This window comes from Mizuhopecten yessoensis, unplaced genomic scaffold, assembly GCF_002113885.1.
Source record: "Mizuhopecten yessoensis strain PY_sf001 unplaced genomic scaffold, ASM211388v2 scaffold1515, whole genome shotgun sequence".
NCBI lineage: Eukaryota > Metazoa > Mollusca > Bivalvia > Pectinida > Pectinidae > Mizuhopecten > Mizuhopecten yessoensis.
In genome coordinates this window covers 256,205-271,298 of record NW_018404085.1, presented here as the reverse complement: position 1 = coordinate 271,298, position 15,094 = coordinate 256,205, and the positions used below count along the sequence as shown (strand labels likewise).

The following is a 15,094-nucleotide window of genomic DNA, read 5'->3' as shown; positions in this document are numbered from 1 at the left end:
AATCTTTGCAAAGACGTCATGTAAATACCACCCTTTTATTTGTTCAATTATGTGCACATTGCTTGTTAAATGTATGAAAGTGATTGCAAGCCTTTGTTGTTTGTTTTCACAATTATAACCATTACTATTATCCATATGTTGTAAAGCGCCTTAGAGTAATTTTACAAATTATATAGGGCGCTATATAAATGCTGTATATTATTATTATTATTAATATTCTAAGTGTCGTTTGGGCTCTGAAAAATGGTTTCCCATCAATCCCATACAATTTATTCTGAAAAAGCGTTTTTTAAAAGACTTAGGACTATTGTAGATCTATATGATACACCATTACCTAGACAAGGTTTTTAACTTCGCGGTCAGTGGACTATATTCTGGATCACACCTACCTAGAACGAGACCTCTTCTTCTTTTTTGATTTTCTGACACTGTGTGTTGGTGACCTTCTACTGGATTTTGAGGAGCTTTTAGAAGGTGATGGTGATCGTGACCTCTTCACTGATTTTGACCTTCCAGGAGATAAAGAAGGATTTACCCTGTATCTTGGCGACTTTGATCTGTCTTTCCTGGGAGGACTTTGTGTCCTTAGTATAGGTCTTCGGTGAGGTGACTTTGATGATGACCTTTAAAAATTAGAAGATTTGAAGTCAGTCACTGGATGATCAATTAACATTTAATTTAGATAATTATGCACTGTTTGGTGTTCTTATTTGGTATCTTCTTGCTTAATGTATAATGGTAATTGTAAGCTTGTTTTTTTTTAAAACAATTATAACTAATACTATAATCCATATGTTGTCAAGCACTTTAGAGTAATTTTACAAAATATATAGGGCACTTCATAAACTGTAGCCCACAATTACTCGGCGGAGATACAGTGGCCTTGTCTTTAGGAAACACTTGATGTTTACCTTCTACTTTTAACATAAGCACTTAGTGGTATTGGGGAGCGTTTCCTCCTGGGAGACTTTGATCTAGATGGCGGGCTTGGTGACTTGCGTGACCTTGAGGGTGGAGATGAGCCTCTTTCTCGAGACTTTTTAGATGACTTTGAGGACCGGTCCGAGTAGTCGCTGAGTCGGTCTTCCTCCTGAGTAATAGGTGTTTGTGAACGGCTGCCTATAGGTGTACCTGTTGACCCTGTTGAATGCAAATATTTCCCCATATCAAAACAGACACTAACTAGAACACTGACAGGTCAACAAGAGCCTTGTCATGTGTCTGACAATACCCCCTCTCTCCTTTTTGTTTTGATAAACAGTGATCTTGTCATAAGAAACTTTTTAAGCCCTTTTGGCACATCTTCATATTACAGTGTATCACCTTGTCAAAACAAGTGGCCCAATGGGCCTACATCGCGCACCTGGTATTAATCTCACAATTGTAACCTTGAAAGTAAAGCTTAAATAAAGCTACAGGCAAAATATCAGTGTCTTGACTTAAAGTAATTCCGAAGAATCTGTTAAACGATTAAAACAAATTTACCCCTGTGACCTTGAAAGTCAAACCTAGACATGAACTATAAATAGCCCTGCATCCCAGGTGCAACTTGCCAAATAAAACCACCCTATACATTTTGTTTATTGAGAAAATGACTTTTACTTGAGAAGATTTATGCACTATGGACAAAATGTGACCATGAAAGTGTGTCAAGGTCATTCACATGAACAAGCAATAACCCTGTAGGCTTTAGTTATTCAGAAGAGGTCGTTTATAAGATTTCAACATATTTGACCCCTGTGACCTTGAACAAACATGGTAGCCTTTCATCCCAACATCCTTCTGACCAAATATCATCACCCTGGACCTGTTGGTTATATGTACAGAAGAAGTTGTTTAAAGGTTTTTAAGACAAGTGACCCCTGTGACCTTGAATATGGGCTAAGGTCGTTCATTTGATTAAACTTGGAAGCCCTTTGTCCAAGCATGCTACTGGCCAAATTTCATCAGCCTGGGCCTCTTAGTTATTCAGGAGAAGTTGTTTACGTTGACGCCGGACGGATGACGGACGCCACACCATGGCATAAGCCTAAAAATCAGTCTTTTGGATTCCAAGAAAGGAATATCCCAAACAGTCTATTTTTAAGTATTAATGACCTTGACCTTTTACAACCCTTTTGCACATTTCTTATCAAAGTTAATCGCCATGTAAAATTCGAACTTAGAATTATAATATTATTTCGGGAAATGAAAGTGCGAACGTACAGACAGAGAGATCTATGGACACTAATTACTATAGGGCACCTGCATTTCGTATGTGGAGCCCTTACATAACAGTAGAATGTACCTTTAGAAAAATAATACTTCTAAAGTCAAACAATGCTTGTGTTCAGTTTTCTTCCATTCATATCTTCAAACCAGTAACATATATTAACACACATTCAGCTGATCTACCTCAATTCAAAGAAGATATATTTTGTTAATTTCCTGCTCACCTGATTCCTCCATGTCACGCTGATCATCAGCTGCTGAGGTGGTGGAAGTGGTTACATTGGTAGATTTAAGCATGTTGATAAACATGGCTGCCTTGCGCTTCCTTTCGGCCTGCATCTGTTTCTCTTTGTTAGCCTGGACTAGCTTCTCACGTGCTGCAGCTGCCATACGGTCCTTCAAACGCTCCTCAGCTACAATACAAGCCAACTTACAATGTCACCTGGGAAATTATCCAGATTTAAATATGTTTCACAACATAAAAGACATTGCAGTTTTTTCTTTCCTAATAACTTTAAACTTATTATTTTAATTTGAGGACATTATCAACAGCTACTAATATATCAAGTAGATCTTGATAATAATAATATATTTCATATTTAAAGGATACAAAAGTTTGTACAAATGAAATTGAATATTACAAACATTAAAAAAGGTTAACACAATTTAATCTTACCCTCACACTAAAACATCAATTATTAACAGTTATTAACATCCAGCTTATCTTCTACAGGTTTCAAAAGACTATATATCTGTTATATATCACATTAATGACACTTCTTTCCGTCCAAATGACTACTTCAAACAACAAAACACATGTATACATACCTTAATGGGCTATACATTTATAACAAGTTGAGATCGACCAGTAAGCCACTTATATCTTCAAAACATAAAAAAGGCCTCAAGCAACATCTTTTTTCATCAATTATCTTAAACCTTCTTTTAACAGTTACACTTCAACAACTTTTGAAATGAATGCTTTGGTAGTTCTGTATTTCACTTATGCTTACCATTCGTAAAGATTATAAAACTACCCATTACACATTCATTGAGATTATAAAAGTACTCCCCCTATGTGGTGAAATGTATAAAGTTTGATCAAGAGCAAAGAATCACCTCTTTTGTATACTCACCCTGTTTTCGTTCTAACTTCTCGATCAACTCTGCCCGATCAACTTTGTTCTCTGCCCTAGAATATTCCGCCCGAGGCTGTTCTGCCCTTGAATAATCTGACCTTGAAGTATCTGACCTTGAAGTATCTGGTCTTGTATTTTCCATCAACATGAAATCTGCATCAACAGGTGTGGATGTCCCTGATAAGTCTGACTTGTATAGCTTGTCCCGATCACCTGCAGACAAGCATATGTCATCTTTTGATCTGTTATTTTAAAACACATTAAAGCTTTCTATCCATACTCTCACTGCCTTCACTTGCAAATTCATGTCCTTTTTACAGTTAAAGTGGATCTGATATTCTGCTTTTCCTGAAAAAGAGCTCTTCTTTAACAATTTGAAACTGAGTTTTTCACTTTCAATACTTTTTAATTGAAAGAATAGAACATTTTAAGTTTATTTTTGGACATTAAGGTTCCATACCTTCTTCATCACTGCTATCATTATCAAACACCTGACGTTTTTCCAATGAAGCACTTTCCTGTTCCCGAGGCTTGCCTTTGATGCTGAAGCTCACCCCTTTAGGCCGTTCCTTTTCCAAGCGCCTCTTCTCTTTGGCTGTCTCCTGTCAAGCAGATGACAAAATGAAAGATCTGGTATGGATAAAGGTATTGTGCAACAGGTTTACATAATATAATTTCAAAACAGATGTTTATATATTAGTTCATTTTCTTCCAGGGAGGAATATTAATAGGTACTTTAATATGTGTTTAAATCTATGTATTTTGATACAAGTGTACGTGTATGTATCTAACACAGGCATATATATATGAGAGGTCTCTTACAGTGTACAGTAGAAAAAAACTGATTACTTACTGTGATATGGATATTTTTCTTGAAGTTGTAGTATGGGAAATGGACATGGTAGGATTCCAAGAATGCAAATCTAGGATCGTTTTTACTTTTCACAACAATTTCAAACTCCACCCCATTCTTGGCAACATACATTGCCATTCTGTCTATGACAGGCTGAAGGTCAGGTGGGGGTGGAACAATCTGTGGAGCACCAGGTATGCTAAAGGAATCCCTGTTAACACAACATACACAATCATTGTATAAATTAAATATCCAATAATGTATATGAATATATGAGAACATGATTATAATAAACAACAGGGCTGATTTGTTGTATGGGGTTTAATGTTATAAACAGCTAAGGTCACTTAAGGACGTGCCTCCATGTGTGTTGTGTATGGGTGCATGTGTGTATGTGTGCCGGAGGAAGTCTGTTCATAATTTGTTAAAGACTGAGTTTGATACAATTTTTTGCAAAGAATTTTGCTTTAAGCAAGAATCTTCAGTAGCATCTAAACGTTTTAGTCAACATGATGACTGTATATTTAAAGGTGATCTTAAATTCCTATTGTAGACATGGGCACTTTTTAATCTAAAACAAAACAGTCCATACATATAACATTACCTTGAGGAGCTGTCTTCACTGGCCGGACTGTCCTGGCTGAGGTAGATGTTACCATCCACATCTGTCCCTGGGGGTGGGGGTGGGGGCTGGTGTGCGGACGGGAGAGTGACAGGCTCCAGCCCCGGCGGGAGGGGCAAACTTGAGTTGGAAGTGCCATACTCTGGTAGAGACATGTAAGGAGGCAGTGGGGGTGGCTGTATGGCTGACGCTTCTGTGTGGGGCTGTCGGTCTGCTCCGCTGTCATTGCTAAAACAACCAGTTCTTTTCATCAGAAAACATAATTTTACACAGCTTAAGTAAACCAAATATGCTTTGAATCATCACAACCATAAAGAATAAATTGTTATCATTAAGGCAGTAAAGATTACTGGGCTATTACACAGCCATTAGATGTGATAATGGTTATCACATTAGTAGGAAATCAATTACAAAAATCCTTAGTTGTCCTCAGTGTGAACTCTAAAGAGAAGAGTGATCCTGTGTGTGAACTTGCCTTGCTTTGTCATGCTGCTTGTTGGACCGTTTAAGTGACTTGATGAGCTGTCCATAGGGAGTGTCATGGATGCTCCCGGTTGGCATCTTAATAGGTTTAAGGTCAGGGGTGGGAGAGGCACGTTGGATCATGAGGCTTGGATGGAGGTATCCGTCTGGATGTTCCTCTTCGTAACCTGCAATGCATCAACTCAATGAGTTATTGACTCTCAGTGATACAGCAGATCAAATCAATTTCAGTCCAGGTGTAATTGTATGTCACTTGCAAAGTTAAGATGGTATACAACTATTCTACCTGCAATATTCAGAAACTTTGCTTTAGGAAATGAAATACAACTTTCCCATAATGTGCCGTTGTATAAAGTTTGATGCCCATTCATGAAAAATTGGCTGAGATATGTATTATAAACCATGCACAGTCTGCATGGACAGTGAGATGTAGCAAATACTATCTACTCCCGTCTTCCCATCAAAAGGATGTATGGATTGGTTGACAGACTGAATGTAAACAGTCTCTGGTAGGATATATTAAACATTTAATAAAAGCAATTTTGTTCTAATTGAGATCTGAGCTGCAATTAAAGAAGCAGTACATACCACTCATGACAGAATTTTTAACAGATTTCTTAGCAAATATTATTTAAGAAGGAGCTGTTGTCGCTCCTATGCTTATCCTAACTAGCTGGTAAAGCTTTATCAGAGTAGATATGTACAAACATTAAATAACTTACTGCTGTCAAGGTCCTCCTGTATCTCCTCAGCCTTAGGTCGATACTTCCCTGACTTTATCATCTTCACCATGTGTTTGTAATATGGGTTCAGCGTGTTCTCAAAATGCATGAATTCAAACTGTGCATTGTTGGACTGTTTTGTTTTTATAATGATTTCCATCTGAGCTCCATGTTCTGCTATGAACTTAGCAGTCTTCTCTATAATAGCATTCTGTTTCTCTAATTCTGGCTACAAGGAAAGAATAGAATGTCACTCAGGAGCTTTCGAGGTAGATGTTTTACTCCCCAAAATGTGTTATGACACTCAGGTTTACTTGACAAGTGTTTAACTCTCAAAATTCCAAGGGAAATGTTATTTGAATTCTGAAATTACTACATGTCAAGGGTCAACTGAAAGCCAATGATGATAGCTATAAAAGGATTTTTGTCTATTATACATACGCATGCATGACATACAACAATATACAGTAAAAACCCATGTAATTTGCGCACTTTTTTTTCAGAAATTTAATACCCAAACACTTTTTTTTCAGAAATTTAATACCCAAAGTGGGGGGTGCGTAAAATACACAGGTATAGAAAATTTCAAGTTTTTTTCAGGAAAAGATCGACGATTCTGGGAGATCGCCATCTTGGATTATTTCCCTTGGTAAACGGAACTCTAAGACAAATGACGGTCAACAAATTTGTTTATGTCAAGCATTAATAAAAGATACATAATGTGTTGTTATGCGAGTTTATGTGAAAAGTATTATTAAATAGGTAACCGTTAACAAAAAAAGTTTAGCCAAATTCCTATGCCAGATCAACTTACGACATTACGTTTCGACATCTCGGTGCGTTTCCCCAGTGCGTTTCCCCATACTATTACGAAAATGTAGATTCATTACGTCTAACATTACGTAAACACGTGATTGATAATAACCTCGTGAATTATTTCAATATTTATTAAATGAAACATTGTAAAAATAGTCTGCGTTAACTATATTTTTCCTTGGAGTAGATTTGAAGAGGATGTATTGATTGTCCACGCTTCTAGTATAAACATATTTTTTATAATCCCTTATCAGTCAAATCAGTCTGTTGTTATGACAATGCAGTAGGGCTTCGTAATTCACGCCACGTGTTGGTGAGTGAAAAAAACAACAACACGGTCCGTCGATCGCGACTGCAAATCATTTCAATTAGTAGAGCTATTGTTAACGGGTAATCACAGAGATAGTGATAGCTAATTACTGCATTGTAATTTGTAAAAAATATCGCCAAACCACGGACTTAAATAATCTATTTCCGTGGCCAAACTGAACTGTGACATGACCTGGTTTGAAGTGACGTAACCCAAGCCGCCATAATCGAGCCCATTTCACTGATCGTAATTATGATCAATAAAAGGTATCTAATTATGTCCTTCACCAGGAGATATGCATCAGCGGTTACTAAACATCGAATTACTTATTAATTGATATGTTTTTGTAAGCAAGTAAATGTTTTATGTAAAATATTGCTAAAATGAATTGATGTATGCCGATATGTGCACACGTGTGTGTCATGTGTGATCAGATAATTCAAAGAAAACAAGCAACAAAATACACATTTTACGTAGTTTCTTCTTGGTTTTAAATATCATTTTACATCAATGAAAAAAAATCATAGAAATATATTTAAAAAAAATTATTCATAGACCATGAACATCTTTTTTTTTCCAGATTTTTTGGGTGCGCAAAATATTCGAGTAGAAGCTTTTTTCCCGATTTTCAGCCTCAAAAAGTACATGCGCAAACTACACAGGTGCGCAAATTACATGGGTTTTTACGGTAATAAAGTTATACATATCTTAACATACACAATGAAACTGCAATGTTGCATTTTTATACATTTATTAGTATGACAAGACTTCATTATACAATTTCATAAACATAGCTGGACTAGATTTGCACAAACAAGAGGCCCAATGGGCCTGCATCGCTCACCTGGTATTAATCTCACACTTGTAATCTTAAAAAGTGGACTAAAATACATCTACAGACAGAATATCAGTGTTTGATTCCTAAGAACCTATTTAAAGATTTAAACATAATTTTTTATGACGCCTGTGGCGTTGAATGTCGAACATGGACATTAGGTTGAACAGAGTTTATAGTCTTCGAACACAGCATGCATCTGGCAAAATATCATTACACTGGACCTTTTGGTTATGCAGAACAAATGATTTAAAGATTTAAACATATATTGACCACTGTGACCTTGAATATGGGTGAAGGTCATTCACTTGGTAGTCCTTCATCCCAGCATGTTAATGGCCAAATATCATCACTCTTGGCCTTTTGCTTGTTAAGAAGAAGTCATTCAATGGTTTTAAACATATTTGACCCCTGTGACCTTGAATATATATATGTCAAGGTCATTCATTTGAACAAACTTGGTAGTCCTTCATTCCAGCATGTTACTAGCATTATACTAGGCCTCTTGGTTATTCAGAAGAAGTTGTTTAAAGGTTAAAAACATATTTGACCCCTGTGACCTTGAAAAAAGATGAAGGTCATTTATTTGAACAAACTTTTGTAGCTCTTCATCCCAGCATGCTACTAGCAAAATATCATCACCCTAGGCCTATTGGTTATTCAGAAGAAGTTGTTTAAAGGTTTTAAACATATTTGACCCCTGTGACCTTGAATATAAATCAAGGTAATTTATTTGAACAAACTTGGTAGCCCTTCATCACAGCATGTTACTGGCCAAATGACATCACCCTAGGCCTTTCAGTTATTCAGAAGACGTTGTTGAAAGGTTTTTAACATATTTGACCCCTGTGACCTTGAATATAAACCAAGGTCATTTATTTGAACAAACTTGGTAGCCCTTCATCCAAGCATGTTACTGGCCAAATATCATCCCCCTAGGCCTATTGGTTATTCAGAAGAAGTTGTTTAAATGTTTTAAACATATTTGCCCTCTGTGACCTTGAATATAAGTCAAGGTCATTTATTCGAACAAACTTGGTAGCCCTTCATCCCAGCATGCTACTAGCAAAATATCATCATCCTATGCCTCTTGGTTATTCAGAAGAAGTTGTATAAAGATTTTAACATATTTGACCCATGTGACCTTGAAAATGGATGAAGGTCATTTATTTGAACAAACTTGGTAGCCCTTCATCACAGCATGTTACTGGCCAAATGACATCACCCTAGGCCTTTCAGTTATTCAGAAGAAGTTGTTGAAAGGTTTTTAACATATTTGACCCCTGTGACCTTGAATATAAATCAAGGTAATTTATTTGAACAAACTTGGTAGCCCTTCATCACAGCATGTTACTGGCCAAATGACATCACCCTAGGCCTTTCAGTTATTCAGAAGACGTTGTTGAAAGGTTTTTAACATATTTGACCCCTGTGACCTTGAATATAAACCAAGGTCATTTATTTGAACAAACTTGGTAGCCCTTCATCAAAGCATGCTTCTGGCCAAATATCCTCACCCTAGGCCTTTTGGTTACTGAGAAGAAGTTGTTTAAAGTAAAAAGGTGACGCCGGACGGACGACGGACGCCGCACCATGCCATAAGCTCACTTGGCCCTTCGGGCCAGGTGAGCTAAAAACAGCCTTGGGCTTTGACGGTTAGGCTAATTTCACACTGATGCAGCACGAAAGAAATCTGAACACAGTTCACAGATGATTTTCCACATTTTTTTCAGACCATGCAATTCTATGATATTAATTCTATTCCTTTATTGTTTCATATCATCATCAAGAGGCAAAGATCACAATGCACAAACTGTATTGATTAATTCAATTCATTAAAATGTTATTTTGGTTTGATTATAAACAGTTATGCTGTTTATTCTGAATGTTTATTATGATAAACTTACCACATTGATTTCAGGAGGTACATGTAACTCTGGGGCAACAACAAATGGTTTATCTTCTACTGCTTCTGTGCAAACAAATCACAATATCATATATTTATAATTCTAGAACTTAAATTCTTTGAAAAAATATATATAATGTCTGACTTGTTTTTACAGTGGTGTTCATATAAAGAAAACATAATCAGATATACCTGGTAATGATAAAAAAGAGCAATATTAGGCGTGATTTTCTCCTTTGCTACACATCTTGAAACTGACCTGTTTCTATGTCTTAACATTACAATGCACAAGTTTTTCACTTAGAAGTACAATGAGAGGCATCTTCTCACCAATTTTGACCTCTGGCTGTTGCTCAGCTGCCATTTGCTGAGCATAGTCATAGCTGAAGCCGACAGCATTGTATCCCTCGGACAGGGACAGGTAGTAACGCTTCCACTCCTCCTCTGTAAAAAACATCAGTTACAGTTAACTGGTGGCTATCAGTGAATTTTCTAGACATTTTGGAAAAAGAATAATGGCCAAAGCTTCACAAGATTTGAAAACATAACATATTTAGAAAATTGTGTACATTAAGATTTGTATGGTATTAAAAGTAGTGTTTTTATAGACTATTTAATATTTCTGCATCACAAACAATACATTGTGTTAACAGTTCTAGCTAGTTTGTCATAGTTTGTCAGTTCTAGCTAGTTTGTCAGTTCTAGCTAGTTTGTCAGTTTAGTTTGTCAGTTCTAGCTAGTTTGTCAGTTTAGTTTGTTAGTTCTATCTAGTTTGTCAGTTCTAGCTAGTTTGTCAGTTTAGTTTGTCAGTTCTAGCTAGTTTGTCAGTTTAGTTTGTTAGTTCTATCTAGTTTGTCAGTTCTAGCTAGTTTGTCAGTTTAGTTTGTCAGTTCTAGCTAGTTTGTCAGTTTAGTTTGTTAGTTCTATCTAGTTTGTCAGTTCTAGCTAGTTTGTCAGTTTAGTTTGTCAGTTCTAGCTAGTTTGTCAGTTTAGTTTGTTAGTTCTATCTAGTTTGTCAGTTCTAGCTAGTTTGTCAGTTTAGTTTGTCAGTTCTAGCTAGTTTGTCAGTTTAGTTTGTTAGTTCTATCTAGTTTGTCAGTTCTAGCTAGTTTGTCAGTTTAGTTTGTCAGTTCTAGCTAGTTTGTCAGTTTAGTTTGTCAGTTCAAGCTAGTTTGTCAGTTCTAGCTAGTTTGTTTATCAATAATAATTATGTATCAAATATGCTTTCATTGCTTTCTACTAAGTTTGTCAGAGGTTTTATGTGTTTGCAACAGCTAAAAGATTTAAACATTCTAATAGACCTTTTATTGGCAAAAGAGACATCAAAATGAACTTTAACTTGAAATAGTATAAATATACCATTTATTTACTGACGAGTCCAGTGTAGAAGCTACTGCAGCTCCAACATTGGAATCTAACTTTTAACCCCCTACCTTCATACATGGTCTTCTCAGCCAGGTCTGTCCGCAGCTCCAGGAAACGCTCCTCATCACACAGCTTCTCAATCTGTTCTTCATCTTCAGTCAGTGTTTGTTCTGTGTCCTTAATATTGCTGGCATCATATGCTGAAAGGTCAAACAAGTGACCTCGTCCATCATACCTGTCGGCAGACAAAAACACAGTAAGGACAGGCTCATGGTTCCCCAAGCACTGCAAACACCCTATATTAACAAGTACACAGTACAAAGAAAGCTTGGGTGATCCTGGACAGGTAGGAGCAAGCATAACAGAAGACTATTTACATGCAGGAAGCAGAATTTGTTTAACTAGATAAAGGGGCACATTTGGTGAATATTATGAAAACATGAATGCACATCAAAAGTATTCATCTGCAGCTATAACAAGCATATTTCAGTTGGAAAGTGATTTGAGCAGCATGTTTGATTGAAAAATAGTTTCTGAATCCACTTTAAATGAGAAAAAATCTTCAAAAACTCGTAACTTTCGTACTTTGTAGTCACAAAATGATAATATATATGCTGACAAATATGCATTTTTTGTTGTAAATTACTGTGTATAACCTTGTGATCTTTTTTCAAAAGTAGAAATAGGTTATCAGATAATTTTGAATTTTTCCAACTGTTTATGTTAAGTCATACTGACAATATACATCATAATCAATATCAATGTACCCCCTTTATCAGGACGACTACATTTCAGCTGAATATTTCTGATGCACAAAACCATATTAATCACAGGGAGGAAAAGGAGTAATGCAGAAATGTCACACAACATAAACTCAATTAAATAACAGCACATATAGTGAGACAGCCATTTCACTATAGAAACCACATCATACTAACAATACACAGCATTAAGTGATTGAAATATTGCTTAGATTATTGAGAAAGGACATTTTTTGCACTACTGCTTATTCTTTAAATCAGTGTATGCAACCTCAGTATTTAAATTTTATACATATGTATCAAAATTTAAAATAGAGGCAAAGCACATCAACACATTGTAGTTTAAAGAATCAGAATATTTCATTGTATGCTTTCCAAAACATTTGATTGAATTTGATGTACAAGGGATACAATGTCCCATTATATTTATATCAATAAACACTCAATATAGAAACAACTGAAAGATCATGCTTTTAATTTTTTGAAACTGAATAAATGGCTGTGCAAAGCTTGTTGCTTGTATGATGAAACTCAGAAGTATATACATGACACGGGTATAATGAATAACTATAACATACATGCCAGAATTCTTTGAGACCAATCTGTGAGTTTTACAATAATTTTAAGGGAATTGAGGTTAAAATAAGGGAGGTTTTTATTCGCGGTGTTTTTCACAGGATAACAATGCAAGAGGACAGAAATAATCAGCTGTGAAAGTGAAGAAACTGTGTTTAGCATTTGAACTTTTAAATTACATATTTCTGCATTCAGAACAAAGACTTTGTCCATCTTTACCGGTCGTTCTCTTTACTTTCGTAGTGAAATTATATTTGTAAAGAAACACTTAGCCGGACATAGTATTAATCAAAGTTTCTAGCAATGAACTAACCTTACAAACATGACAGAAAACATGTTTTTGCTAATTCTACTGATATAGTGAGGTATCAACTTCACGGGAAAATTTTGATGTTGAAGCCGACAGGTCCGAGACCGTTGCGCAGTGATAAGACTAAGAATGTCAGGCATTCTGTAGTATCAGGGAAATTAATGACAACAATAAGAAAGGATCAAACTAAATCTATAATATTAATTTATTTCAATTGCCTATTGTAAAAGACACTGAAATCAACTCACAATTTCAAAAACCCAGCCATTTCAACCAGCTTAATTTTCCGAAAGTTATGAGAAGAGCTCTTCGATCACATGATCGCTCTCGTGATTTATCGCTGAAAACATTGTGGATTCCCTTAAGACTTCGAGTAAACAACAACAGGAAAAATGGTTCACCGATCGCAATCGATCATTAAAAAAACTGAGGTTTTGAGGATTTCCGTTAATTCATGTCCCACGCCTTGAGACTTTATCGGAGGTGTAAATCCGTGAGACTTTTGCCTCATGCAGAGAGATCTGGCATGTATGATACAATCAATGTTGTGTGTTCACTTCCTAGCTACTCCCCAGAAGCAATGTTTTGCTACAATTTGAAATCACATATTCATCCTTGTAACACTGATATCAACATAACCTCAAAATATATTTTTTTTAAACAAATTTGTACTAGCTTTATCTTGGAGAGGAGATCAGTTTATGATTACTGAAATTTATTATTCAATACAAGTCAATGATTTGTTTTCTTTGAAAATTTGGCATGTTTGCTGTTGCCTTTGGATATAAATTACAAGTTCTACCCGGTATAACCTGGAATTGATAGTACATACAATGTACCTACATATTTAGATTGATGGGATTGGTAAGTGATTTCCAGAAAAAGTTGTTTCATACATAACATTGTTTTTGTCATGGAGTAAGAGCTGTCTTCATAAAAGAAGCCTGCATCACTAAGTTATGTTTTAACAGCAAAATAAAGTCTTTGATTCATGATCGTAACACAACCTATCACTTTTATTATACCTAAGAGGTTTACACTGAATCATCAAAGCTTTTTTAATTTGTATGCCAACTTTTAAGAGTATTTAACGGTAGTACTTCAGTACAGATATTTTTTCATTACTATTCAGTAGCAGTGACAATACTTGTCTTTTCAAAAGCTAGGTACCAGGCAAGTGATTAATTACAAATAAACATTTGAGTCCAATATTTCGTTTCATTTGATACAAAAAAAGGATGAATATGACCACTGTTTAATGCTATCAAACACTAGTCATTTTGATGAAATATGTGCAGTCACAAATTGGAGCAATGTGTTTTAAAACAGATAAAAACTTGATTTCATCGAGTGTTTCATCCAATTCAATTGCACAATATGAGGAACATTTAAACATACACATACTAGTTTTTTTTTTATTTTCTTCCACATTGAATATGTGGAATTCTTGTTGTTTTGTGTTGTTCCATACTGATACCTGTTACATGGCATACCAGTTCATACAGTTTGATATGACACTCTTGTTGCATCTCGCATCATCAATATACAAGGTAGACACATCTGAAAACAAATTCCTGAAAACATCTGGACAACAGCGAACGCCAACTGCTGACATTCTCAATAAATATGACAGAACATGAAAAAGTCTTATCAAGTTGTTTGACTATCAATGGAAGTGTGACGTCTTTCCACCATCGTCCATCAGTCTGAGACTCTGGTCTGTCATCGTTCCTTTCTCCGAACCAAGGGCAAGGTCAGAAGAAGGGGGTTCGTCTCGAGTTCATCTGAATACTGGCATACATAACGGTCATTGCCGATGCATACCAGTAAACACATACTCCCTGTAAATCCACGAAGCTGAAAACTAAGGTCAGTTGTTAGTACAATGCGCGAAAATCGACTCAAATCGAAACCTTTTTTTGTGGCTCCTGAGGTTGTATGGAGAACAGACCTGTCAATAAGAACTCTGTCGTCGGACATCCATGGGATCAGGTGTTTTTCTTGGTCCACAAAACTAGCCTTCTCATCATCCCGGAACACCTTACAAGCATATCCGAAAACAAAGAGCTCCTCTTGTGCTTTACTTTGACGGTTTTCTTCTTCGTTAGCTTGTGCCCACCACTGGGCAGCCGCCATCTTTTTTCTGTTTTTCTCGTACGTTTTGGAAACGTCTACTATGGGAAAA

General features: G+C 36.0%; 1 protein-coding gene across 2 annotated transcripts in view; it reads right to left on the bottom strand.

Annotated features, from left to right (window-relative positions):
• Nucleotides 1-15,094, bottom strand: part of LOC110464083 (splicing factor, suppressor of white-apricot homolog) — a 22,382-nt gene extending 7,288 nt beyond the window's left edge. Inside the window, exons 1-13 of one of the 2 annotated variants that reach the window (XM_021519121.1) lie at nt 14,861-15,094; nt 11,331-11,497; nt 10,228-10,341; nt 9,899-9,963; nt 6,031-6,259; nt 5,301-5,475; nt 4,808-5,053; nt 4,204-4,414; nt 3,811-3,952; nt 3,348-3,563; nt 2,436-2,624; nt 912-1,140; nt 390-623 (exon numbers count right to left, since the gene is read on the bottom strand). In XM_021519121.1, coding sequence (XP_021374796.1) covers nt 390-623; nt 912-1,140; nt 2,436-2,624; nt 3,348-3,563; nt 3,811-3,952; nt 4,204-4,414; nt 4,808-5,053; nt 5,301-5,475; nt 6,031-6,259; nt 9,899-9,963; nt 10,228-10,341; nt 11,331-11,497; nt 14,861-15,045 — 2,402 coding nt within the window. In that variant the 5' untranslated portion in view covers nt 15,046-15,094. The remainder of the gene's footprint in view (nt 1-389; nt 624-911; nt 1,141-2,435; nt 2,625-3,347; nt 3,564-3,810; nt 3,953-4,203; nt 4,415-4,807; nt 5,054-5,300; nt 5,476-6,030; nt 6,260-9,898; nt 9,964-10,227; nt 10,342-11,330; nt 11,498-14,860) is intronic. The other variant, XM_021519129.1, reaches the window with a different exon arrangement.